The 26,518-nt window shown below is 60.3% G+C and overlaps 1 protein-coding gene across 10 annotated transcripts in view; it reads left to right on the top strand.

Moving 5' to 3' along the window:
* ASAP2 (ArfGAP with SH3 domain, ankyrin repeat and PH domain 2) overlaps positions 1-26,518 on the top strand; it is a 90,018-nt gene that overhangs the window by 55,686 nt on the left and 7,814 nt on the right. For 5 of the 10 annotated variants that reach the window (XM_036335394.1, XM_036335393.1, XM_036335402.1 and 2 more), the window contains 17 exons: positions 3,246-3,321; positions 3,609-3,695; positions 6,402-6,505; positions 6,647-6,716; positions 8,866-8,953; positions 10,571-10,619; positions 10,692-10,858; positions 13,340-13,473; positions 15,724-15,840; positions 17,132-17,226; positions 18,416-18,605; positions 19,102-19,187; positions 19,948-20,063; positions 21,228-21,295; positions 21,821-21,934; positions 23,308-23,515; positions 25,485-25,616. In XM_036335394.1, the coding sequence (XP_036191287.1) occupies positions 3,246-3,321; positions 3,609-3,695; positions 6,402-6,505; positions 6,647-6,716; positions 8,866-8,953; positions 10,571-10,619; positions 10,692-10,858; positions 13,340-13,473; positions 15,724-15,840; positions 17,132-17,226; positions 18,416-18,605; positions 19,102-19,187; positions 19,948-20,063; positions 21,228-21,295; positions 21,821-21,934; positions 23,308-23,515; positions 25,485-25,616 (1,901 nt within the window). The remainder of the gene's footprint in view (positions 1-3,245; positions 3,322-3,608; positions 3,696-6,401; positions 6,506-6,646; positions 6,717-8,865; positions 8,954-10,570; positions 10,620-10,691; positions 10,859-13,339; positions 13,474-15,723; positions 15,841-17,131; positions 17,227-18,415; positions 18,606-19,101; positions 19,188-19,947; positions 20,064-21,227; positions 21,296-21,820; positions 21,935-23,307; positions 23,516-25,484; positions 25,617-26,518) is intronic. The other 5 variants (XM_036335396.1, XM_036335395.1, XM_036335401.1 and 2 more) reach the window with 3 other exon arrangements.

Here is a 26,518-nt window from a genome sequence, read left to right as displayed (position 1 = left end):
TGAGAGTGAGATCTCAATAAGAACACAAACATAAGAATCGGTTTTATCAATAGGCTTGTTTTGCCCTTTCTGTAGAGGGCCATGGAGCCTGACCCCACGCGTGACCTCCGGTGGTGCTGGTTAGAGGAGGAAGGCGGTGGACTGATTCAGCGTGTCAGGTTAAGACATGCTTCCAGGTGTGAGGTATCCTGCAGCGCAAAGACAGAGCACAGCAGGCTGCCTGCAGGGGAGGCGGGGAAACGCCCGCATTCAGGGCGGCCCCGCACTCACCTCGGCCGCACGTGTCAGGCCGGCACAGCCCGCCCGCACCGCCAGCCTGGCTGTCTTCCCGGCTCCTGGCCCTGCCGGTTTGCCCTGACCCCCGCCGCTAATGCACACACTTTCCTGGAGTGTGTGTCCAGCACGGTCCGTGATGCCGGCGATAAAGTGACACCCACCTCAGGCCTGGTTCCCGCTCAGGGCCATCTGGCTCCCGCAAACAGACGTGTCATTGGACATGTATGTAGCATGTGTTCTAACGTGTAGGAATCTAAGAAAGAAACAGAAGGATCTCCTTGAGATGGACATGGAGGGCAGGGGCAGGGGTGTTTCTCTCTTCTCTCTTGTTCCTTGCTGTGTTTGCCAGCAGCCGGAACGCAGCGCCAGCACATAGTAGGCCAGGCACATAGTAGGCATTCACGTACTTGCTAAGTGAGCTGCAGGCCTCTCTGGGGAGGCGTGTGTTCTGAGCTCCACGGATGAGGAGCAGGGGAAGAACATGCCGGGCCAAGTGGAGGTCTTGACGCAGGAGAACGGCCAGCGTGGCTCACCCCTGAGTGAGCTGCCTGAAGGGAACTGGGCACAGAGCATTAGGGACCCGGACGTCCTTCCCAGTCCTGCAGAAGGGCTTGCGTTTCATCCCAGGTGCGTGGGGGGAGCTCTTGGAAAGTCTGAAGCGGAAAACCCACTCAGCAAGTGCCGACTGGGCGCCGCTGGCGCTGACGGGGGAGGTGTGGACCACTGGAGACGCCCGAGGCGCATGGCCACGCCTGGATGCTTGCCTTGTCCTGGCGGCTGCCCCCACGATGCACCTCTGCCCACACTGTCCCATCCCCTTTCCCCAGAATTCCGTTCTGTCTCCTCTGCGCCTTCCCCAGCCTCCGTCCCTCCCCACGGCCTCGCTCAGATGTCACTGCTACTTGGAAGTCCTCCTGCTCGGGTCCTGATGCAATGACTTCTCTTCCTGTATCTCCATGGCAACATCTTTCCTGTTGTGCGAGGCCTCCCCCTGACCTGTACACTCTTAAAAAAAATGTTTTTATTGATTTTGGAGAGAGAACAAGGGAAAGGGGGAGAGAGAAAGAAATACTGATGTGAGAAACATTGATCAGCTGCCTCCCGCACCCCCAACCGGGGATCGAGCCTGCAACCTGGGCGTGTGCCCTGACCGGGAATCGAACTGGTGACCTTTCGGTGCACGGGACGATGCTCCAACCACCTGAGCCACACTGGCCCGGGCTGACTGTCCGCTCCTGAGGAAATTGGCCGTGGCGTTGACTTTCTCCGTCTGTAGCACGTGACACGTTTACCTGGCGGATGGTTGCCACGGTGACCCCTGTGGAACGGAGCTGAGCTCTGCTTGGAATTCCCGGTGCTTGTCTCAGGCGGCCAAGGCCACTCCGCGAGGGGGAGGGGCGAGCACCGAGCTTGGGGAGACGCCTCTGAGGTGGCGCTGATCTGCCCACTGGCGTGTAGAGCCCTCCAGACGGGCTGTTTCACAGACGCAGAGCCCCGACTTGGTGATTGACACGCAGATGGCTTTCTCAGTCCGTATCCTCGTGACCTCACATGGGGCGGTTTAGGAAGTGGGTCGCTTCCGTGCTGATACTTTATTTTTAAGAAGCAGCTATTTTTGGATTTCCTTTTTTTTTTTTCCTTTATTTTGCCCAAACTGATGAGTTGGGTAGCAACTGGCCACTTGTGGAAAATGAACTAGTTGGCCTTTTATGGGCATGAGCTCAGCAACCTTTAAAAATGATGCATCGTCTATCGCTTCCTTTCTGGATTACTGTGTGTGTGTGTGTGTGTGTGTGTGTGTGTGTGCACGTGCATGTGTAACGCTCTGTGCTCTTCAAATTATCCCAAGGCCTTTGACTGTTTTAATGCACAATTTGGGAGACAACATGTGGAGCCCGATGACTCGGCCGATGGACCGAGGAGGCTGTGGCCACGCCGAGTTCATCCATCCGGGGTTCCTGCGAGTCCCCCCACTAACGTTTCCTCCGGCCTGCACTTGTCCCGGGAGCAGGCTGTGCGTGGCGAGCGCAGTGCCGGGGCGGCGGTAGGGCTGCCTTTCTCGGGCTGCGGGCCCTGCAGGTGTGAGGCGGCGCCTGTAACCGGGTTCCGGGAGCCACGGCGGCTCCCCCGTGGGACTCCTTGGCTGGGCATGTTTTGCTTTTTGCTGAGACGTTTGAGAAGAGCCGTCATCGTGTTCCTTGTCTTTTATTTCATTTAAGGAGAGAACTGGCCTCTCTCTCCGCCCAGTTCCTGGAGCCTGCTGTCCAGTGGGGTCTAGAAACTGGGCATCTTTAAAACAGCAGCAGTGACACAGACAAGAGGGGTCCCCCCGTTCCAGAAGGTGGGAAGAGTGTTGAGTGACATGTTCTCTGGCCAATCCCTGCAGAGACCGCTGTGCCTGCGGCTGGTGAACCCGGGCACAGAGATGGAGAGGCCCGCTGGCCCAGGGCCCGGATTCAGGCCCCGTGCCCGGAGATGCTTGGTGGCGGGGGCACGGGCCAGCACCCAGCCCCTGGGCCTGGGGTCTGGTGTCCTGTGCTATGGCGAGGGCCACCCCGTTTTCTTCATTCCTCTCGAGGGTTACACGCACACACTGAGGGGGAGCGAGCGGCAGGGCATCGGCCACTGCTGCGGCAGAAGCCTGTCTCGCTCCCGCTGGTTTCCGGACTCTTCCGCCCCCGAACCAAAGCCTTCGCCGCCTTTATTAGCGAGTCCTGTTTCCCATTATAAACTGAACACGTGGAGCTCGTGTTCATGGGTCAAGAAAAGTCACAAATATTTTGCCTGATAGCAGCTCCCTTCCGTCCCCTCCTCATCGTTTTGAGCGTCTTTTTATTCTGGAAACACGTCCAGGTTTCCCCCGGGAATGACATAGTGATTTTAGCCTCTTTCCTTAAAGAAGTGTTCTCTCCGGCGGACAGAATTGTTTTGCATGGGACACGAGCTCTATTTCTTCCTTTTCCCCCCAGTTTTTTCCAGGATGGACTGAAGGCCGTGGAAAACCTCAAGCCCTCCATCGAAACGCTTTCAACAGATCTCCACACAGTAGGTGCCTCCCCTGCCACGTCTGCTTTGACACAGTTTTTATGCGGCAAACGCTCTCTTGCCAATGTTGCTTCTGTCTGACCTTGCGTTTGCTGCTGGGCTGGGCAGAAACTCACAGCCGGCAGTGCCCCTCGGAGCACGGAGTCCCACGCTCGGCCGCTGGGGGAGGTCTCGGGAGTGAGGGGGCAGGTGGCCCGGTGAGGTGGGGGTGCCCTGTGCACGCCAGCTTCTCGCTGCACCTCTGTCATGCCTCTCCCCCCCCCCCCACCTCTGTTTCGTTTCTAAAGATCAAACAGGCCCAGGATGAGGAGCGAAGGCAGCTGGTGCAGCTCCGGGATATTCTGAAATCGGCGTTGCAGGTGGAGCAGAAGGAGGTGAGGGCTTTAATTTTGAAGGACGGCTGTTTGATACTGTGCCTTCCAGGTGCTCACAGACCCTGCTGGGCTGTCCGAGCAGCAGCTAGTCCAGGGGTGGGCAAACTTTCTGACTCGAGGGCCACAATGGTTCTTAAACTGGACCGGAGGCCGGAACAAAAGCATGGATGGAGTGTTTGTGTGAACTAATATAAATTCAGAGTAAACATCATTACATAAAAGGGTACGGTCTTTTTTTTTTTAGTTTTATTCATTTCAAACGGCCGTAGTTTGCCCACGGCTGAGTGTGGGATCCGCCCCGTTGGCGTGTGTACCTCCCGGGGGCCCGGCCCCGGGGGCAGCGTGCAGAGCTCCTGCTCAGGCGGTGTGAGATGCGTGCTCTTAGCGTCTCCCCCAGACACACGCTCCTCAGTGTGTCCTGACTTTCCTGCACTCCGGTCCCCCTGCTCACAGTGTAGTGTGAGACTTACCGTAACCACCCCCTCCCTTGTGAGGAAGGAATGTGTCTGAGTGTGTCACCCGTAGACTTTAGATAACTAACTTGTTAAACGCCCTAGTGCAGCGGTCGCCAGCCTGTCGGACCTCACGGACCCCCAGCGGCCCGCGGACCACCGCTTGGCGACCGCTGCCTCCGTAGACATTGAGTTCACTGCTGGTGGTTGGAAGTTCCTGTGCTATAACTGAATATTGTTGTTTTTCTCCCAAATGCGTTTACCTTTTGTGACCGAAGTCTAGGAGAGTAAGTAGTTCAGTATTTTAATAAATTGGAGAATTTTGCATGCTTTCTTCGTGAACTTAAAAAAAACAAAACAAAACCGGTTTCTTCCATGTATAGATTAATGAGTCGAGCATCTTTCATTTAATCCAGCGGTTCTCAACCTGTGGGTCGCGACCCCTTTGGTGGCCGAACGGCCCTTTCACAGGGGTTGCCTGAGACCATCCTGCGTATCAGATATTTACATGATGATTCATCACAGTAGCAACATGACAGTGATGAAGTAGCAACGAAAATAATGTTATGGTTGGGTCACAACATGAGGAACTGTATTTGAAGGGCCAGAAGGTTGAGAACCACTGGTTTAATCCCTTCTCTCCCAATAGCGGGGTTACGAAAGGCTGAAGAACTTAAATGCACACGTCAGTGAAGTGGGAATCTCCCGCGTGTACAGTGTGCCCCTTCGCTGTCGTTCCTTGTGGAAATGAAACAGCTCCCTCCACCCATGCCCACTCCCTCAGGAGGCAGCGGTAGATGATTCTCACCATTGACGTTTCTGTCTCCCTCTCCCTTCCTCTCTGAAAGCAGTATTTCATTTATTCATTCATTCATCCATTCATTCATTCATTCATTCATGTTTTAAAGCTCACTTCCACCAGGCCAGCATGGCTCAGGGGTTGAGGGTCAACCTATCAACCAGACGGTCACAGTTTGATTCCTGATCAGGGCACATGCCCAGGTTGCGGGCTCGATGCCCAGTGTGGGCCGTGCAGGAGGCAGCCGATCCATGATTCTCTCTCATCATGGATGTTTCTCTCTCTCTCTCCCTTCCTCTCTGAGATCGATAAGAAATATATAAACAAATAGAAATTTGAAAAGCTCGCTTCCTCCACCCCTTATGCATTTCCCCGTTGGCCCTTCACGGGTTGAGCCGGTGCCTCCTCAGTTCAGATCGCGCTGGGTGTCGTGTGTGTTAGTTCTTCCTTCGTCTGGGCCGTGGCACCAGGGACAGGCGTGGGCTTGGTGTGGAGAGACCAGCCCCGTGAGGACACGCGGTGTCCGGGAAGGAGCATCAGCGGGGAGGCGGGTCCCCGGCCCCGACAGGCCCTGCGCCTCGAGCAGACCACCTGTGCCATCGTGAAGTGAGCTGGTGGGGGTTCCCAGCAGCCGGTGGAGGCAGCCCTCCGCCCTCCTGGTTGACCTGTGAACTCAGGTCCACGTTTCGCTCCCCCTTTGCCCTCACCCCTGCCAGAAGCTCGGCCCCCGCCCCACAGCCCTTCCGCCCCCGGCCGGGGCTCTGCCTGGTCTGCTGGGCACAGCCCTTGCCCTTCAGAAGCCGGTTCCCAGCTGTCCAGGCGGCCGGCCCACCTGAGCAGGGCAGGGCGGTTCAGGGCCCCGGCCCCGGAGGAGGGGTCAGGAAGTGAAGGTCGCTCAGAGCCTGGCCTGTTCCAGGCGTCCACGTGCGTGACCTTGCTGTGACCTTCCGCCCGGGGTGGTGCTTGCCTGTTTCCAAGGAGGAAACTGAGCAGGGGCCTCAGGGCCTGCCGACAGGAAGGGGCGGAACATGGCTGTTGGGTGTGTTCGGTGTTGGTTTTGCTTGAAGGGGCTGCGTCCACCTCTCAGGACCTTCTGGCCGTGATCAGGGGCGGAAGGTGGTCGCTGAGTCAAACCGGTAGCTTCCCAGTGGCTCACTGGCCGGTCGGGGCGGCTGGTCTTTGCCGTTCCCTCTCCAGCCGGGTGGGTGGCATTCACGGGCTCCTGGGTAGGAATTGTTCTTGTCTTTGTGTGTGTGTCTGTCTGTGTGTGTCTGTGTGTGTTTGTGTGTATGTGTCTGTGTGTGTGTGTCTGTTCGCATGTGTGTGTGCGCGTGTGTCTGTGTGTGTGCGTATGTGTGTGTGGTGAGAAGGGAAATGTCTCTAATTAAAAAGAAAAGCTTTAAGGGCAGAAGCTGCCCTTTCAATGAGGATTAAACGGACTTCCGGCCACTTCAGGACTCGCAGCTGCGCCAGAGCACAGCCTACAGCCTCCACCAGCCGCAGGGCAACAAGGAGCACGGCACCGAGCGCAGCGGCAGCCTCTACAAGAAGAGCGACGGGTAAGGGGGGGGCACGGGGGGCGGGGGACACAGGTGGGGGAGCGCGGGGGGAGGGGGCGCGGGGCGGTGGGTTACCTGTGCGTCTGCTAGCTCCCGTGCCCAGAAGTCCTAAACTTTTATTTTCCCCCGTTTCTCTGGAAGGATCCGGAAAGTGTGGCAGAAAAGGAAGTGCTCCGTGAAAAACGGGTTTCTGACCATATCGCATGGAACGGTGAGTGTTCGGGGACCCGGTCTCCGCTGGGGAGCCGCTGGGGAGCCGCTGGGGCAGCCGGGGCGAGCTCGGTGCCGTGAGCGGGGCGGCTGCATGCGACCGCGGTGTCTCCACGCCGGGAGCCTGTCTGCGGAGAAGCATGTTGGGTTCCCGCCCGGGTGGTCCACCTGCACCCATTTATGCTTTGGCAGCCGGGGCGGGGAAAGCCTCGAACCCACAGCCAGGAGGAGGGTGGCAGGTGCGCTCACTCCCAGCTGAGACCCGGAAACACGCAAACCCGCCCCACCCCGCCCGCCGCCTGCCTCTGGGGCGGGAGGGAGCATCGCCCAGGACTTTGGGAATCTGATTCCAGAGGCGAGTGACGCCAGTCACTTTATTCTAGAAACCTGAGACTCCGCGCCCAGCCTAAGGCCTCGGTCCTGCACGCAGTCGCCATGCGGGGCCTGAGCTCTGCGTGTCAGCCGGTCACACACCCCGGGGGGTACAGTGATAACCAGGCTCGCGGAGATGGGCTGGCGGCCACGGGCACAGACAGCCTCCCACCCGGGGGTGGGCTCCTGCTCGGGCTGCAGGGGAACAGGGCGGGCGAGCCGCTGTTGGTGTGGAAAATGACACTGTCAGTGAGAACACGAGAATGAACCGTGCTGTGTACTCACCACTGTCGGCCGCTTTGCCCGCCCCGTGTGCCACGTGTGTATTGGTTCCTGGACGAGCCAGGCAGTTCTCCTGGTGAAGGTCCGACTGGATGGGGTGCTCTTCCTTGGCACTGAGGTTGGCACGACCAGGCAGAGCTTGGGGTCTTCGTCCGCTGGTGCCTGGGACCCAGGGACTCTGAGAGGCACCTCCAGACCACAGAGTAGCCAGTGGCTCCCTCCGCGAGGTGCGGCCCAGCGGATCCTTCTGCTTCCCCAGACGCCCTTTAGGGAACCATATTGTTCACACCACCGGGCTCCGTCCTGCGTCAGAGGAGAGGGGTCTGCCAGTACCTGAGGGTCTCAGGGTCGGCCCCCGTGTAGACACGCGTGTCCATGCATCCCAAACCCAAGCTTTCCCAGGTCTTGACGTGACGGGTGGCCACGGGGAGGGATGGCGAGTGATTAAAAGTCCAAGATGTTTTTTGTGTGTGTGTGTGTTTTAAATATATTTTACTGATTTTTTTGCAGAGAGGAAGGGAGAGAGAGATAGAGAGTTAGAAACATCAATGAGAGAGAAACATCGATCAGCTGCTTCCTGCACACCTCCTACTGGGGATGTGCCCGCAACCAAGGTCCATGCCCTTGACCGGAGTCGAACCTGGGACCCTTCAGTCCTCAGGCCGACGCTCCATCCACTGAGCCACACCGGTCAGGGCCCAAGACGTTTTCTTGGCTCCTTCTGTGAGCAGCGTGGTAGGTGGGGAGAGAGAAGCCCATTCGCGCTGGGAGATTTCTCCACGGTTTCTGCGCGGCGTCTGGCCATGCAGAGTGCGTTTCTGAAATTACTGTCTCGCCCTCTGCCGTTTGCTTGTTTGGATGAAATAGGCTGTTTTCTGACATTGTAATAGTCGTTCTGACACACATCTGACAAAAATACCATTTCTGTGATCGCTCATTCGCCGTGCCTGTCTGTCGGGGGAGTTGACACCGTATGTGAACGAGGTTGGTCTTGTTGAGGCTTCCGTGACAGATGGCTGGCATCGCGGGTTGGGCATCTGTCGTCTGTCATCACTTCAGGAAGCAGGGAAATTACTTCCCCGTCATGTCTGTGAGGTTGCTGTTCCTGGAAGCGAGTGTTTACCCTCAGAAGAACCCTAGTGGGAGACCAGGCATTGACCTGGGCGCCCCCCGGCAGCCGCCCGCCGTCCGTGAGCAGGAGGAATCAGAACGGGGCGTCTCAGGCTTTCGCCGTGGACCATCTTGGTCTCGGGAAGTCCACTGCCATGGACCACGACGCCAGCATCGCCGGCCCCCGAGCGGCTGGGCGTCCCTGACCCTGACGGAGGGCTGCCGCCCTTGAGGGGCTCTGGAGGTTCCGACCGGACGTCCGCCTTCTGAGAGCGAGGGAGAGCCCTGCTCTCGCTCTGCGCTCATGAGTGATGACACCGTGCAGGTTTCCGTTCCCCCCCACCCAGCTCCGGGTTTGCTTTGCTTTAATTGTACTTTTCCGACAGGCGAACCGGCCCCCCGCCAAGCTCAACCTCCTCACCTGCCAAGTGAAGACCAACCCCGAGGAGAAGAAGTGCTTCGACCTCATTTCGCGTAAGTTTGTTTCCCAGATGCCGCGCCCCAGAGCAGCCCTTCGAGCCGGCTTCCAGGGCCTCGGCCCCTTTCCCTGCGCCCGTGGGAGAGCTGGTTTGGAAGAGAGAGGCCTGCATTTCGGGTGCTGGGCGTACTGTTCCCCGGGGTGCCCGGCCTGCCGTGGAGGAGCCCCCCCCCCCCCCTCCACAGTGCCTCGAGGCTCTGCACACCTCGATGCCTCGTCCCGGCTCCCAGCCTCCTCTTCCTGTTTGCAGACGAGGAGATTATCCTAGGTCAGCCCATAGCCTGAAGCCCCTCCCTTCCTTATAAAAAAGGAAGCATCTGTGATGTTACACATGCTGCAGCCCTAGCTGCTATGGCTCAGTGGATAGAGCGTCTGCCTCTGGGCTGAAGGGTCCCAGGTTCGATTCCTGGTCAGGGCGCATGCTTGGGTTTTGGGCTCCGTCCCCAGTGTGGGGCGTGCAGGGGGCAGCCAATCAATGAATCTCATCGATATTTCTATCTCGCCCTCTCCCTTCCTCTCTGAAATCAATAAAAGTAAACAAATAAATATATATATGAAACTTAAGCACCATTGTAAAAAAAAAAAAAAAAAAGTGCTGCACACAATGGGATCGGGCCTTGCGAGCTCTCGTTCTTGAAACGGGTTAGTGTTCCGACCGCAGGACCTGTCTCCCTGTTTCGTGAGCCTTCCTTCGGGGGGCGCGCGCAGGGGAATCGCCTCGACTCTGACCGAAGCCTGCCCGTCGCTTCTGCCGGTGGCCGCGCTCTCAGCCGCAGCATTTGTCCCCCTTTCCCCGGGGTGGCCACCGCTGCTGCTGTCCTCCCCCTGCCTCTGTGCATCCCCTCTGCCAGGACGCCCCCAGCGTGTTCTCTGCCGCATCTTGCTTTCAACATTAAAGTTCACGTCCTGCCCGGCCAGCATGGCTCAGTGGTTGAGCATGGAGCTATGAAACAGGGGGCACAGTTCAATTCCTGGTCAGGGCACAGGCCCAGGTTGCGGGCTTGATCCCCAGTGTGGGGTGTGCAGGAGGCAGCCGACCCATGATTCTCTCTCATCGGTGTTTCTCTCTCTCTCCCTCCCTTTATAAAAATATATTGAAAACAATAACACTGAAGCTTTTGAGACTGTTGATGGCTTCCATGGCATCCCATGGTCTGCAAACTGCGGCTTGCGAGCCACATGCGGCTCTTTGGCCCCTTGAGTGTGGCTCTTCCTAAGCCTTAGGAGTACCCTAATTAAGTTAATAACAATGTACCTACCTATATAGTTTAAGTTTAAAAAATTTGGCTCTCAAAAGACATTTCAATCGTTGTCCTGCTGATATTTGCTCTGTTGACTAATGAGTCTGCCGACCACTGGACAGCCTCATTGGCAGCTGCATCGCGTTAGCCTTGAGTGGAGGGACAGACAGGGTTGTTCCTTTGGCTTTCAAAGCCACAGCTGCCAAGCAAGGCAGGCGTGCGAGGGACGCGAGGGGGTGCCTGCCTTTGTAGGAGCCGTTCACGCCCTAGCGCAGCGCCCGGGGGACCCCGGAGGTTGGCAGTAAGCTGCTTCCCGTGGGCATCGTGCCCGCTGCTGCCCGCTCACACTGACGGGGCCCCTCTCGCCCGCAGATGACCGCACGTACCACTTCCAGGCCGAGGATGAGCAGGAGTGCCAGATGTGAGTGCCGGCGGGCGGGTGAGGCGGGCCCAGCAGGGCCCGGGCCTGTCACAGCGCCCATTCCTTCCCCAGATGGATGTCTGTGCTGCAGAACAGCAAGGAGGAAGCCCTGAACAACGCGTTCAAGGGCGACGACCCCCCCGGAGAGAACAACATCGTGCAGGAGCTGACCAAGGAGATCATCGCGGAGGTGCAGAGGATGACGGGCAACGACGTGTGCTGCGACTGCGGGGCGCCAGGTGACCAGCCCCCCCTATCCCCCAGCGCTGGGAAGTCCCCGGCCCAGGCCCAGAGCCCAGCCATGGATTTTCCCTCCCGTTGCTTTTTCATTGATATTTTTAAAGAGAAAGAGGAAGGGAGAGGGGAAGAGGGACAGAAACATCAATGAGAGTCCTGGCCGGTTTGGCTCAGTGGGTAGAGCGTCAGCCTGTGGACTGAAGGGTCCCGGGTTCAATTCCGGTCAAGGGCACAGGCCCAGGTTGCGGGCTCATGCAGGAGGCAAGCAGTCGGTGTGTTTCTCTCATATGATGTTTCTCTCTGTCTTTCCTTCTCTCTCCCACTCTCTCTAAAAATCAGTGGAAAGATATCCTTAGGGGAGATTTAAAAAAAGAAAGAAAGAAACATCAGTGAGAGGAATATCGTCGATCAGCTGCCCCCTGCACGCCCCACCCTGGGGATGGAGCCCCCAACCTGGGCTTGTGCCTTGACAGGGAATCGAACCGACGACCTCGTGGTTCCTGGGTCGATGCTCAGCGGCTGAGCCACCCCGGATGGGCTCCCTTCCATTTCAGAAAGGCCCTGCAGCTGGGTGGGAGCTCGGAGGCACGCCCAGGCTGCCAGCGCCGTGTGCCGGCCACATGAAGGGGGGCGGGGGGTGTTTGCCAGGCGGCTCTCAGACAGGATCAGGTGCAGGGGGCCCCATACAGCTGAGAAGATTTCCGTGCTTTTTGAGAAAACGGGAGCTCAGAGGGACGGTCAGAGCAAGGTCATGGCCCTGGCAGTGACTGCGGGGCTTCCCGGGGATTGGCCCCGTCCGCCCTCCGTGGGACCGTCTCAGCGACTTCGAGCCGCTGTCTGGCCTGTGACCTGCCGGCCACCCGCCCTGTCGGAGGCCAGTGTTGCCTGCGGGCCTGGGGCTGCCCTCGGTCTCTGAGACGCAGTGTGTGTGTGCGTCTCGGTGAAGCCTGTAGGGGCTCCTTCCTAGTGGACAAGCACGTCACCGTAGGCTTCAGCCAGAGCGTTGGAAAGGTTTGCGAGCCGACTCGTTCTTCTCAGGAAGACGGGGCGCTGGGGGTCAGGGGAGCACAGAGCGGCCTGTTCTGAGTGAGAGACCGAGGCGTGGCAAGAGCGGGCCATCCCCTTTTCCCGCTAATTCTGTGACCGTTTTTGTAAAAACCAACAACAAAAATAGAGTGCAGAGCAGACGGGCGCCGGGAGGCTCCTGGTGCCGGAGGCTGTCTTTGGGGACCATGTGAGGCATGACCTCGTGGGGTCCTGGGCCCATGTACAGCTCTCCTTGGCGGCATCTGGGGTCTTACCTGAAAGGGAGTGGAGGGAAGTGGATGGTGCTTTTTCTTGAGGAAAGAGAAGGGCAGAGCTTGGGCTAGGAAACGCGGTAAACAAGCCACGCCTCGCGCGCTCTTGTTCTAAACGCTGAGACAGTGTGGCTGGTGTAGAACCTGAGCTGGTCAGCCTGCAGGTGCGCGCTCTTGTTCTAAACGCTGAGACAGTGTGGCTGGTGTAGAACCTGAGCTGGTCAGCCTGCAGGTGCGCGCTCCCAGGGGCACGTGCAGTCATAGAGAGGAGGCCCAGGGAGGAGAGCGCCAGGCGCCCCGCGGCATCCCCTGGCGTGAAGGAAATGTCTCATAACTGGAGCTTTTTCAAACCGGCTCCACGGTTACCAGGGACCACGGCTGTGCTGTGCACCCACTGTGTGCTTCTCAGGGCAACTCGAGGTTCCAGAGAGCTGTACTGCTGGGCCCAGGGAGTTTTACTCTGAGTCCCCCCTTTCAGTGAGTCCAGCGTCCTTTGTCAGGCCTTTCTCCAGCACCTACTGTGGGCCACACACAGTGTAGGACTCTCCGGGGTGTCAGTCCCCCAGCGGAGGAGCACAGGTGCGAGTCCAGCGCAGGGCGGGCAGCCGTCTGTCTGGCTCTGTGCCCACCTGCAGCCCCAAGCGAGGCCCTTCTGGGCAGCGTGCGGGCACCCGCCCTGCTCCCTCCGTGGCTCTGTGTGCGCACAGGGAGGGGGTATAGGAAAGGCACTGGCATTGCTCCAAGTGTGAGCTCTGATGGCTACCAGAGTGCTGTGCGCAGAGCGTGGCATCAGCACGCAGTGTGTCCTCTCGTGATTATCAGCACCTGTGAACACACAGGCACGTGTGACCTCCGTCAGCTCCCCTGTGGTAGTTAGACTTCGGGTGGCGTGACCAGGTCGGTGATGGGCGCAGCCAGGAGAGGGCGCTGTGTCCTGTCCCTCGTTGACCCGTCGCCTGATGAATGGCAGGACGGGAGGTGGGGGTTAGGAGAGGGAGAGGACAGACGGGTGCCTCTGTGTGTTGAGTGTAAGTGGGAGGGGTTTTGGTGGAATGCGGGCCTGGCTGCATCAAGGGTCAAGAACATGCTGGTGCTCCAAACTCCATGTGCGGTGACTGCGAGGGAGGGTCCTGGCCCTGGGCCCTCTGCTTCCCGCCGGCTCCAAGCGCCCTGTTCCCTTCGCAGACCCCACGTGGCTCTCCACCAACCTGGGCATCCTGACCTGCATCGAGTGCTCGGGCATCCACCGCGAGCTGGGCGTGCACTACTCCCGGATGCAGTCCCTCACCCTGGACGTCCTGGGCACGTCCGAGCTGCTGGTAACGTCCACCGCCGTGACCTGGGGGTGGGCATGGACGGTGTTGGAAGCTAGCTGTGTATTCAGGCATTCAAACCCACTTTGGTTTCTTTTATTTTTTTTTAAATATATTTTTATTGGTTTCAGAGAGGAAGGGAGAGGGAGAGAATCATGGATCGGCTGCCTCCTGCACGCCCCACGCTGGGGATGGAGCCCGCAAGCCAGGTATGTGCCCTGACTGGGAATTGAACCGTGACCTCCTGGTTCATAGGTCGATGCTCACCCACTGAGCCACACTGGCCGGGCTGTTTTCTTTTTTTAAGATACTACATTTTTATTTGAATTGGAATTTTAAGATAATTTGCCAGGGGGCGGGGAGGGGGGGGTCTTTATTTAAAATGTATATTGTTGAAAGTATTGGCCCTAACCAGTTTGGCTCAGTGGATAGAGCGTCAGCCTTCAGACTGAAAGGTCCCAGGTTCGATTCCAGTCAGGGGCATGTACCTTGGCTGCGGGCACATCCCCAGTAGGTGGTGTGCAGGAGGCAGCTGATGGATGTTTCTCATCCATGTTTCTAACTCTCTGTCCCTCTCCCTTCCTCTCTGTAAAAAAGTAAAAAAAGATATATTTTAAAAAAAGAAAGTATTACAGATGTCCCCCCTTTTTTTATCCCATTGATCCCCCCCCCCCCCCGCCCCTCCCAGCCTTCACCACAGTACTGTCTGTGTCCCTGGGCTCTGCACGTATGCGTACAAGTTCCCTGCTTAAGCTCTCCCACCCCTGCTTTCTCTCTGAAACGCGTCAGCCTGCCCCATGCTTCGCTGTCTCTGGATCTGTTTTGTTCGTCGGTTTATTGTACCCATTGGGTCTGATTTCCTCGGGGCCGGGGGCTGTTGAGGTTTGCAGATGGACTTGGGCAATCACAGACTCATTGGCGACCCCTCCTTCCCAGCCACCAGCAGCTGAGGGCGCTCTTGTTACACGACTTCCTTCTTCGTGAAGGAAGTGAAGTGACGCTCTGAGAGGAGCGGGGACGGGGTGAGACGCTGGAAGAGGCCGGGGCTCGCCCGGCTCACCCCATTCATTACGCAGGCAGAGCCGGAGCCCGGGGCGGTCAAGGCCCCCCGCCCCCTGAGTCACGGCCAGTCCTGCCAGGCTGCGGTCACTGCCTGGCTCAGCCTCTGTAGGCTTTTCCCTCCCTTTACCGTCTCCTCTGGGGGAGAGTGCTCTTTGCTCTCATTCCGTTGCTTCTGGAAAAGTCTTTCCCTCTCGGTCCCGTGATAACGCGGACACAGGCCCATGTCGGGGCCGAGGCGTTTTCTGTGCGTAGCGTTCAGGGTCCTGAGGAGCAGGGCACGCACGCCCGGGAGGCACATGGGCCCCCGCACACGTGAGCACGTGTGGGCCGGTGTCGGCGTCCGCGGCTGCTGGCCGGGCACCAGTGTTTGGGTTTTTCCTTGGGGAGCTGGGTGCCGGGCAGTAAGGAGAAGTGGGTATTGATTGCCATTGATTTAGTGTCAAGAGCAATAGTCCTGACAGAAGATCCATCCCTGTGGTCAGTAGACCCTCAAGGGGCCAAGCATCTTACTGACGAGCCCTCAGGGGCCAGCGGGTCTGAACTTGTAATGCACGTGAATCGCCTTGTCGGCTCCTCCCGGGCTCCAAAGACTCCTTCCTGGTCCTGCAAGACCACGTGGGGAGACCCTAGAGTGGCCTCCAGTCAGTGACACCCCCCATGTCAGTGACACCCCCCTGTCAGTGACATCTCTGATTACTTCAAGTTTGAAACTCAGCCAGCCTGCCCTGGCCAGTTTGGCTCCGTGGATAGAGGGCCTGCAGACTGAAGGGTCCCGGGTTCGATTCTCTCTCTGTGTCCATCCCCCTCCCTTCCACTCTCTTATAGAATAATACCCCCGGGTGAGGATTAACAGAAGGAAAAAAGAAGCTAAGCTAGTCCAAGTAGTGTGTCCTCAGTCACACGCTGTGGTTACTGCTAGTGTAACGATGCATGAAACACACGTGTGCAGAGGTGTGCTCGTGTGCACGCAGGCGGGGCCCTGGGTGACGGAGGATGGCGTAGGATTGAGACTCGCACAGTATGTTCTCAAAGAAACAAAGTACTCAGTCAGCACCGGTGCCCGGCGGCAGCTGGTATGTGCCGGTCGCTGTGAAGGGCACACGAGCTGATACCCAACAGGTGCCCCTCAAAGGGCCCAGGACAAAATAGGCAATTACTTCACCACCAACCACTTCGCGCTCCCATTGCTTTAAGGAAACCAGCCCTTGCAGCTGCCTGGCCCCGCGACGTCCACACGCCCACCTGGCCATTCCTGGCTGCTGGTACGACTCGCTGGGCAGGCACCAGGCTGCAGTCAGCTCACCCACAGAGGTAACAGTTATAAGTAACTTCAGAAACACAGGTGGTAGCAACACGGAGTAAGATAACTGGGAGGTGATGAACTTTATTACTTTTTAAAATAGGATTTTTTTAAAAAAATTTTTTTATTAATTTCAGACAGGAAGGGAGAGGGCACACCCACACTGGGGACTGAGCCCGCATCCCGGGCATGTGCCCTTGACCGAGAATCGAACCCTGACCTCCTGGTTCATAGGTTGAGGTTCAACCACTGAGCCACGCTGGCCGGGCACATGATGATTTTTTTAAGTTAGGAGTTTATATCTGTGATGTTAACAATGGCTGCGTGAGCCGGTAGGAGCCTGACCCTCCCACGCCTGTGACACCTGCCTGACTGTCTCAGAACGTGACTGATCTTCACGGGACGCTGTTGCCTGCCACAGAGGAGAGATGAAAGGTCTAAAGACGGTGATTCCATCTTGCGAAGATGACACGACCTCTGACCCCTGGTCCAGGTCTCCATTTCGGTCCCCAGAGCCTCTGTCTGTATATTCTCATGGGAGCTACGAGTTTGGCCAACTCTCACCGTCACGGAGAAATCGGACAGAGCCTGCTGAGTGCAGACCTGCAGATATTTTCAAAATCTAACCGGGGGTAGTTTTCAGCGCTCCCTTTTCTTCAGGGGTTTTTCAGAAAAACCAGGGGGAAGGCCAAGTCCTGTGGGAGTTATTCCTGCCCTCTGCCTGCCCCCGACCTCTGTCTGTCTGTCTGTCTGTCGGGCCCGCTCTGCGTTCCTGCTGACCCGTGGCGGGGGGCGCTCCTCTGAGTAACCAGCTCCTCCACCCCAGCCCTCCCGGGGCTCACCTGGCCGGTGTCCGCCCTGAGCCCTGACTCCTGGGGATGGTGCCTAGAGTGCAGGACACGTGTGTCTGGGCTGCTGCCCGCCTGGCTGTGGCCCCCAAACCAGTTAGTAGAGCTGGGATGTGAACCTGAGTCCTGGCTCGCTGGCCCAAATGCAAGTGGGAGCGGTTCTGGGGGCGGGGCGTGGGTCAGGACGGAGTCCGCCCGGGCCGTTCCCACCGCTCCCGCCCCGTCGGGACTCCATCCAGGGCGCTGCAGGAGGACGCTCGCGGAGCGGGCACGCTGCCTCTCCTCTCCGGTTTTATGGGTCCCTTTGGGGTTTAGCGTTGTCTGTCTTTATGAAAAGGCAAAACACTTTATTGCTGTATTTCTTAGCGGCCCTGGGCCCGTCCTCAGCTGGCTGAGGCGTGTGTGGGGAGGGCGCCCTATGGCTGAGCGCCCTGAGCAGACGGTGTCGTTGCAGCTGGCCAAGAACATCGGGAACGCGGGCTTCAACGAGATTATGGAGAGCTGCCTTCCAGCCGGGGACCCCGTCAAGCCCAGCCCGGGCAGCGACATGTGAGTGCGGGGCTGGCCGGCCAGGGGCCCGGGTTCTGAGGGGCAGGGAGTGACACGTTTGGGGGCATCGACTGTTTCTCTCGGGAGGGGGTGGGGAACATCTGGCCCGTGAAACCCTCTGGTCTGGCCCTGCCGAGGCATTGGGGGCGCGTTGATGAAATGTTTGACCGAGTAGAGCAGCCTCGTTTTTCACTTGGTGATTTCGTTTGGCCTGCGAATGACGTCACGAAGATCCCCATGGCTCTGGGCAGAAGGCTCCCCGCCCGGCCTGAGGGACTAAGTCAGCCTACGCTGTGGGTTTCGGGGCTTTTTCTCGACACCTTCTCCTTCCGGGGTGTCCCAGTGGAAATGGGTGGCGTGGCTGTTTTTCCGAGGAAGAGGCCCCGGGAAAGCCCCATGGGCTGGGGTTCTGTGCATGTGCAGGGGGTGCGGTGAGTGTCACCCTCGCCTGGTGGTGGGTGGGTTCACACTTGCCTATCTGCCTGGGGAGTGGAGTCCCTCCAGGCTTAGGTCTCCCCTAAAGGCAGGGCAGGAGGGCCACCCTAGCGAGCACCCCTCCTGGGGGCCAGGCATCTTCAGGGGGCGGGGTGACTAGGAGAGAGGCCCTGTCAGGGCTCTGGGCAGGCAAGGCTTGGAGGCACAAGGTGGTGCGGCCAGCGGCTCCGGGGGTGGGGCACGACTTCAGGGGGAGCAGAGACGAGGCTAGTGTGCAGGGGCGCTGAGAGCGGGCGGCCCCAGGACGCCTGCGCGGGCTTGCGGCCACCTGCACCAGAGGCCGGAGGGTCGCTGCTGCTTGAACATGCTGAGGGGTCCCAGGAGCAGGTGCCACATGGGCACAGGGCACGGCTTCCTTGATTGAGCTTCTTGTAAGGCAGTGGGGACAGGCTTTTATTTATTTAATTTTTAATATTTTAATTGGTTTCAGAGGAAGGGAGAGGGGGAGAGAGATGGAAACATCAATGATGAGACTCATTGATCTGCCTCCTGCACGCCCCCTACCGGGTATCAAGCCCGCAACCCGGGCCTGTGCCCTGACCGGGAATCGAACCGGGACCTCCTGGTTCGTAGGTTGATGCTCACCCGCTGAGCCCCGCCGGCCGGGCCCGGTTGTTTGTAATTGTCACAAGTGGACGGTGTGGGCTGTGGGAACAGAGGCCTGTCGTTTACGAGGCCGGTGGCTCGCTCCCAGGAGCGCCAGGAAGGACTACATCACAGCCAAGTACATCGAGAGGAAGTATGCGCGGAGGAGGCACGCGGACGGCGCGGCCACGCTGCACAGCCTGTGCGAGGCCGTCAAGACGAGGGACATCTTCGGGCTGCTCCAGGCCTACGCCGACGGCGCGGATCTCACGGAGAGGGTCCCCCTAGCCAACGGGCATGTAAGCGCGTGGCGAGGCTGCAGGAGGGGAGCTCTCTGCGGGAGGGTGGTGGTCCGTTCCAGGGGAGCGTGAGCACCCGTGGGCACTCAGGTGCCTCGGGGCCGGGCCTCAGCGGCAGCTCCGGAGGCCATGGGGAGAGGAGAGGCCTGGTGCACCCCTGTCCCGCTCCCCAGCCCCACCCCCATTTCCCGAGGCCCTTTCCTGAGAGGGTGGGGTCTCCCTGGCAGTGTGTGTCCTATCTCCTCCCGTGGGGGCCTGGGGACACACGTTCCCCTGAAACCCCCTTTCGCCCAGAATAACGGCACTCGGGGCTGAGTGAGGAGCCAGGCCCTCGGTCCAGGGCAGCCTTCCACTCCCGCACCCCCACCCCCACCTGGAACAGCCCTCCGCCCCCCCACTCGCCAGAACTTGCTTCCAGAAGCGGCCCGGCCGGCCAGGGCAGGGTGCCCCCGGGGCGGGTGGGAAGGGAGCATGGCCGCCTCTGCTTGCCCTGCAGGAGCCGGACGAAACCGCCCTGCACCTGGCCGTCAGGTCCGTGGACCGGACCTCGCTGCACATCGTGGACTTTCTGGTCCAGAACAGGTGGGCCTGCTCGGATCGGGGGTGGTTGGTGGTGTTCTTGGGGTTCCCGAGGGAGGAGGCGGGTGTCTTGGGCCGAGAGGCTGGGATGGCCCCAGGGCTGAGCGAGGGCTGCAGGGCGGGGGGCAGGGCGGCCCTGTGGGAGCCTGGAGCGAGAGGAAGAGCCCCCTGGGGGGATCCGCAGGCTGCAGCCCTGGTGTCGGGGACCCGGGGAGACACCAGCCCCGAGAAGCAGCCTGACCGTGGCCCCCACAGTGGTCGCGCGGCTTGTCCCACGTCCGAGGCTCATGGGTGCTTTTGGGGGGAGGGGGGTTGTGTTGGGAATATTTGGAAATTCACTCACAGTCCCTGCTTCAGGCCAGGCCCGGAGGAGCCTTGGGACTCGGGCCTTTGGAAGGTGACTTTTGCCTTTTCTGCGGAAGAGTCCATGTAAGACGGGAACGCTCGCCCGTCCTTCTGTGGGACAGGATGGGCCACGGCGTGGCTTCCCGCGGCCTCGGCACTGACTGGGGAGCCAGGCGGCGGGGCTTGGTGGTGTGGGGCCCAGGAAGGCAGTGGCTCTTAGCACCTGCCCAGGCGCAGCAGCCCGGCTGCCTGGCTCCCTCGTTGCCTCTCCACCATCCCTGGTGGCCTAAGTCGGGGCACCAGCTCACAGCAGGGTGGCGCTGGCCCCCCGCCTTGCAGCCGGAGTGAGTGTCATCCTCCCCGCTCACCCTCAGTCCCCGGGGCTCACTGTTCCCTCTCTCTCCCGGTCGCCGGCCAGCGGGAACCTGGACAGACAGACGGGGAAGGGCAGCACAGCTCTGCACTACTGCTGCCTGACGGACAACGCCGAGTGCCTGAAGCTGCTGCTGCGCGGCAAGGCCTCCATCGAGATCGGTGAGCGGCCGCTGCCTCCCGCCTGCGTTCTCGCGGGGACACGGGCACAGTCGGACGACACAGCTCCCATCAGGGCTGAGGACACAAATACCGACTTCTGCGCATGGGCCACGAAGTTTCAATCGCACTGTACGTGCGCGCCCGCACGTGGTATTTTGTGGAAGAGCCACACTCAAGGGGCCAAAGAGCCGCATGTGGCTTGAGAGCCGCAGTTTGCCGACCACTGTCCTAGACTGTCCATCAGTGGCCGGCATCGCAGGGACAGTGTGGGCAGGCGACAGGCCCTGCCGCTGCCCCTGCCCCTGAGGCTGAGGCAACCTTGGCCGTGGTTTGGGGCTTCTCACCCTCCTGTTCGTAGCCCACACCTCGGGTCAGCCCAGCCCCTGCTGGCCCAGGGAGAGCAGGTACACCCGTGTCCCCACAGAGGGACCCTAACGTCCAGCCCAGGCTAGTCCAGCGGCACCTGGTAGCAGTGGGTCATCAGGAAATGCTTTTGAGGACTAGAGAAGGAAGGCACATACCTGCTTGAGAGCCAGGTTTCTTTTTCAAAATTAATCATCAAACCCGGCTGGTGTGGCTCAGTGGTTGAGTGTTGACCTATGAACCAGGAGGTCATAGTTTGATTCCCAATCAAGGGCACACGCCCGGGTTGCCGCCAGCCTGATCCCCAGTCGGGGGCGTGCAGGAGGCAGCCGATCCATGACTCTCTCTCATCATTGATGTTCCTATCTCCCTCTCCCTTCCTCTCTGAGATCGATGGAAAAATATTTTTAAAAAATTTAATCAAGCCTCGTTGGCTGAGGGTTCCTGAGGAGAAAGCCCACAATTTCCCGTTTGTGGACAGACGGCTGGGGGAGGTGGAAGTTACACCGGCTGCTGCCTCTGCCCGCAGGGCTCCGGCGGACGGTGGGGAACCGCTTCATGGGACGGAGAGTTTGCATGTTGATTTCCGTCAGTTGGCTACTTCCGTGGCTCGATGGTCGTGATCCGCGCAAACCTTGTAAAATCTCAGCGATGAGCTCCATACACTCATAAGACGAGTTCAGCCCCGGCTGGCGCACACGCGCTGCGGATTTCATCGGTCGTGCTCGATTTAACTTTGGCCGCTGCTCTGTGCCTTTTATTGTCCTCATCTCTGCTTGTTCTTGCCGCCCCGCCTTGTAGCTAACGAGTCGGGGGAGACGCCGCTGGACATCGCCAAGCGCCTGCGGCACGAGCACTGCGAGGAGCTGGTGAGTGTGCACAGAAGGGTTAAGGCACTTGCCCGAGGCCACACAGCACCTCCGTGGCTGTGGCGAGCGTGAAGCCCCACTGGCCCGAGACACCAGGTGAATGTAATGCATGACTTCTCCCTGCAGCTGGGGCTAGCTGTCTGCCTGCCTTGAGGGCACTGAGTGGCCCTGGGAAGGGCGGTCCGTCGTTTTCTCAGGGCTGAGCTCCTGTCGGTTGAGGAAAGCCGGGCTACCCCTGGGGGACACGCCCAGTTTGCTCCCTTACGCGGTGGGCTGTGTCCAGGCTGCGCGTCATTCTGCAGATCTCACGTCCCTGATCTGCGCGCAGTTCACAGGGCACCTAACGGGCTCGAGTTTCGCGTTATCTGTGAATTAGGGAGCGGGTGTAACCCGAGACCCAGAGATCTGCATAAGCTGGGGGGGCTCCCCACCTCCCTCCCTCGGGCGTGGGGGTGGATGTCCGTGTCCCGGGCTGAGTGTCTCCCGGGCTGAGCTGCGTCACCCACAGTCCTTTGCTCCCCTCAGCTGACCCAAGCCTTGTCTGGAAGGTTCAACTCCCACGTGCACGTGGAGTATGAGTGGCGGCTGCTGCCCGAGGACCTGGATGAGAGCGATGACGACGTGGACGAGAAGCTGCAGGTCCGTGCCCGCGCGTAAAACCCGAGTTCCCTGAGGAGCTTCATTCGGAGCCGCGGCTCCCGGCCTGCCGTTAGGGCGGAGAGCTGGTGTGCAGGAGGGAGAGTCGGGTTTGCTTTCCGCTTCCTGTGATCTCGGCGGGCATTGCTCTCAGCGCCCCGGTCTCCCCGCTCCTGCGCACGTTCATTAGAGGGACGAGCGCGGCAGCTGCCCGCCTTTGGATGTGGAGGGAAGACAGAGGCGGGCTTCGATCCCAGCGGGCGGGGGGGGAGAGGAACCCCCACGCCGCGGTTAATGGGACCAGGAGCCAGGTTCCCCCCGCGGCCACGGCCACCGAGTGGAGCTCTGAAACCGTCACTGAAACCGTTCAGTGGCCCCTCGCGCTCATGCGGTCAAGGCTTTCCCTGCTCAGATGGGGCCGCTGACGCTGAGAGAGAGTTGGCCACAGGGAAGCAAGTGTTTAGAGACCAGCTTAGGGCCAGCCTGCGGGCTCTTGCCTCCTAGCTCCTTCTCGTGACCCTCCCTGGGGGACCTCGGAACGTGAGGCGGGGAGGTTGTCAGGTTTGCTCGTCGTCCTGTAGGACATCCAGGTGTGTCCTGAGGACGCCCAGTTACCTACGTGGCGTTTCTGAACCGAGTGGCCCGTCCTTGTGGGCGGAGCACTTCACGTCCGTACTTGCTGATCCTTTTTTTGTTCATTCTCACCCGAGAGGATATTTTTTCCCCGTTGAGTTTTTTAGAGCGGAAGAGAGGGGGAGAGACACAGTGAGAGAAACATTGATGTGAGAGAGACACATCGATTGGTTGCCTCCTGCACGTGCCCCGACCAGGGCTGGGGATCGAGCCTGCAACCGCGGTAGATGCTCCTGATCCGAATCAAACCCTTGATCCTTCCGTCTGAGGGCTGGTGCTCTAACCACTGAGCAGCCGGCTAGGGCCTTACTGACTCTTAGAATAAGAAGTCCTTTTAGTGAGTTAGCGATAAAACAGGGTCAGACCGGTTTCCTACACTCCTGCCGTCAAACAGCAGGTTTGAAACGCCTGCCCCAGGTGAGGGCCTCTTCATCAGCCACAGCTCACCTGCCCGCCCTGTGGGCAGTGGCCCCGCCGGTGGCGTCGCCCAAGTAAAATTCCGATAGGAAGGGCCCTGGGGGCTCAGAGCCCAGACACGCGTCCACCCCCCCTTTTTCCAGCAGAGAGTGGCGGGCGCGGTCGGTTCACACGGCCGTGGGCTTTGTGGGAATTTAAAACCACTGAGCTCTGCACACCTGAGCTGGGTGTGAGCCGTGGGGTCGGCCAGCTTGTCGCCAGTAGGTGGATGCTGTGACCCGGAGGTCGTGTGTCCGCACGTCCCACACCTGCCGCCCCCCCTGCAGCCCAGTCCCAGTCGGCGGGAAGACCGGCCGGTCAGCTTCTACCAGCTGGGCTCCAGCGCCGCGTCGGTGGCCAAGGACAAGCAGAGGGGCTTCGCGCCCAGCATCGTGCAGAACGAGACGTACGGAGCTGTCCTGAGCGGCAGCCCGGCCCCCGGCCAGCCCGCGGCCCCCGGCGCCCCCCCGCTGCCCCCGCGGAACGTGGCCAAAGGTACTGAGCCCGGGAACCTGGCCGTGCGCGAAGCGTGGTTGGGGTGTGGTTGGGAGGCTAGTCGCTGCTCGGCCCCCCCCAGGGGACGTCGGGCCCCGTCGGGGTGGGCTGCTCCCCTGGGGCCTTTCGTGTGTCGTTCGGGGGTTTGCTTCCTAAGGAAACGCCGTCTCGAGTCCGTAGGTGCCGCACACGGTGGAGCGTCTTGACCTGGTCCTTGTTCTGGGCACAGGTGTGGCATCCGTGGGTCGCGGGGGTCCAGGTTCCCCCCGAGGGGGGCTGAGCGGTGGGCCAGCTCGGGGCGCTGCTCGGCAGGCGGTCACCTGCAGCCCTTCCTTCTGGCCCTTTCCCTTCGCTCCCGCCCTCAGTCCTTCCTCTTCCTCTGCCTCCGTTCTCCTCTGGCCCCCCCCCTCCCCCCCCCCCGCCACCTCTGCCTGGGTGTGGCCAGCGTGTGGCACCTGCAACTATTCCTTATCTCTACGATCCCCAGGACATGAAGCGTAAAAAAGAGGCTAACTTGGGAACAATCGTAAATTAGTAAAAATCATAAAAACAAAATAGTCCCTGTGGTCCCGCCAGCACCTGACGTGCCAAAGCTCGCCACACCCACGTGCTCACCTTTGCAACGTGGCGAGTGTGGCTCAACGGGCGCTGTTTTGTTTTAGGGGGAGCAGTGGGAAATGGAGCCCTCCAAAGTTAAGTAAATTTCCCGGCACAAAGCCCAGCTGGCCATGCTGCTCTTAAAGGCGGGTCCGTGGCCAGCGGTCTTGGGGGGCTCTCCAGGGAGGGGCAGGATTTGGGGGCTCCCCAGGGAGGGGCAGGAGCCTTGGGGCGTCGTGTCCGGCTCTGTGGCTGCCCTGGGCGCGGCGGTCACAGAAAGCCCCAGATTCGTGTGTGCTCACTGCTCCCTGGGAGGGGCGTGCGGTGGAGGTGGCGGCCTGGGCCGAGGAGGGGCTGGCAGGGCCTTCACCAGGGTCTGTGCTCCCGTGCAACTGGGCCACCTCCCCTGCTGCCTGGGGTCTCAGACTGCCCTCTCCCCCCCCCACACACACACACACAGTGCAGGGGGGCCCAGAGGAGGCTGCTGAGCTTGTCCAGGTCACTGAGTCAGACCCTCCGGGGAAGACCCACCAGGCGGAGACCAGCCCGCGCCCGGCAGGCCCCCGAAACAGCCGCTCCCTCCCTGGCAGAGCCCCCCGTGCCCGCACCCAGGCAGGGTCCTCCCCACGCTCGACGGGAGATTGTCCCACAGCTGCCTCGTCCCTTCCCCCCCCCCCCCCCGTCACCCTCCCCGTTGCTGGGGGGGCCGGGGCAGCTGAGCGCAGCCTGGGTTGGGTCCCTGGGGGTGTCTCGCCGGCCTCCTCCTCCCACGGGGGCACCTGCGTTAAACTGTCATCTCGCCCCTTGTTGGCTTCCCCGAGGCGTGCGTCATGCGGGGAAGACGGCATTCGCTCTGCTAATCGCTCTGCGGGCTGGAGAAAGGGGTGGACAGCTGTCGTCTTTCTCTCTCCCGTGTTTTCCTGACGTCTCAGAATGAGGCTTGGGGGTTTTCTTCCCTTCGTGTGTGTGATTCTGGTGGCTGCTTCATTTCTTCTCTGATGATTGCACCTCACTGCTACTGGCCCCCAGGGGTCTCCCCGCTCTCCCTCTGGTCCACGCCGGGCCCACGTGGAGGCCGCCTCCAACACGGGGAAGGGTCGGTGTGCCCGCCCCGCCAGGCCTTGTCCACATCGTTCTGTCTGAGAATTAGAATCTGTAGATCGCCCGCCAGCTGGGCGTTCCCGCTGCGTCCCCATCGCGTGTGGCCGTGGCTGTCTCGGGCCGGAGGAGTGTTTACAAACCAGCCCTCCTGCTCCCCCAGACGGTCCCGCTGACCATGGGGCGAGGGAGCGGGTCAATAATGCCGTGTTCTGTTTCTGTTTTTGTCGTGTGTGTGCGCCTGTGTGACGCGTGTTGCGCGTGTGGTGTGCAGCCCAGGCCGCCTCCGCTAACGCCCTGTGGAAGACAAACTCTGTGGGTGTGGACGGTGTCAGCCGGCAGCGGTCCTCGTCCGATCCGCCCGCTGTCCACCCGCCGCTGCCCCCTCTCCGCGTGACGTCGACCAGTACGTTCTCCTTTCTCCTTCCTGCCGGGGCTTGGCGGTCCGCTGGCCGGGTGGGGAGGGCGCAGCGGGACGGTGTCTCTTCATGTCCCCCAGCCCCGCGGCCTCCTCCTCCCCAGCTGTAACCCCCACATATGTCAGCCCCCACCCAGGGCTCACCCACCAGCTCCTCTGTCCCCCCCACCCCCCAGCATCTCGGCCGCATCCTCCTCCCCCACATTGGCCTAGGGCAGTGGTCGGCAAACTGCGGCTCGCGAGCCACATGTGGCTCTTTGGCTCCTTGAGTGTGGCTCTTCCACAAAATACCACCTGCGGGCGCACACGTACAGTGCGATTGAAACTTCGTGGCCCAAGCGCAGAAGTCGGTATTTTGTGGAAGAGCCACTCTCAGGGGGCCCAAGAGCCGCATGTGGCTCGCGAGCCGCAGTTTGCCGACCACTGGCCTAGGGCTTCATTCCTTTGGCCGTTTGGCCAGTCTCGGTATTGGGCACCATCATTTGGGTTCTGGTGTGTTTCTCCTCCATGTCAGCACGTGGGTGACCGTCCCAGAACCAGGGGAGGAGCCGGGAGAGGGTTTACTCCAGCAGCAAAGCAGGAGGTCTCCTGGGTCAGGGCGGCCGGCCCGGGCTCGGCTCTGGCCGTGGGAGCGGGGCTCGGCCCCTGGTTTGCTCTCGGGGCCTTGGGAGCCTCCCCGGTCTCCCTGGGATGGGCCTCGGTTACGATGGACGCCCACCAGCCACAGGCAGGGCCTAGGGGTGTGGCTGCCGGCCGAGCAGGGCTGCCTGGGAGGGTCTCCCAGAACCTGGGGGGGGGGGGCGGGGAAGGGGTGTCCAGCTCAGACATACTTGACTCACATGCCAGGGGGTGCTGGCAGGTCTGGGGGCACCGGGAGCTTCCGGGAGCCT

Source organism: Myotis myotis, unplaced genomic scaffold (genome assembly GCF_014108235.1).
Source record: "Myotis myotis isolate mMyoMyo1 unplaced genomic scaffold, mMyoMyo1.p scaffold_m19_p_14, whole genome shotgun sequence".
Classification (NCBI taxonomy): domain Eukaryota; kingdom Metazoa; phylum Chordata; class Mammalia; order Chiroptera; family Vespertilionidae; genus Myotis; species Myotis myotis.
Note: the sequence above shows the minus strand (reverse complement) of the source record. Positions and strands in the feature narration are given on the sequence as shown.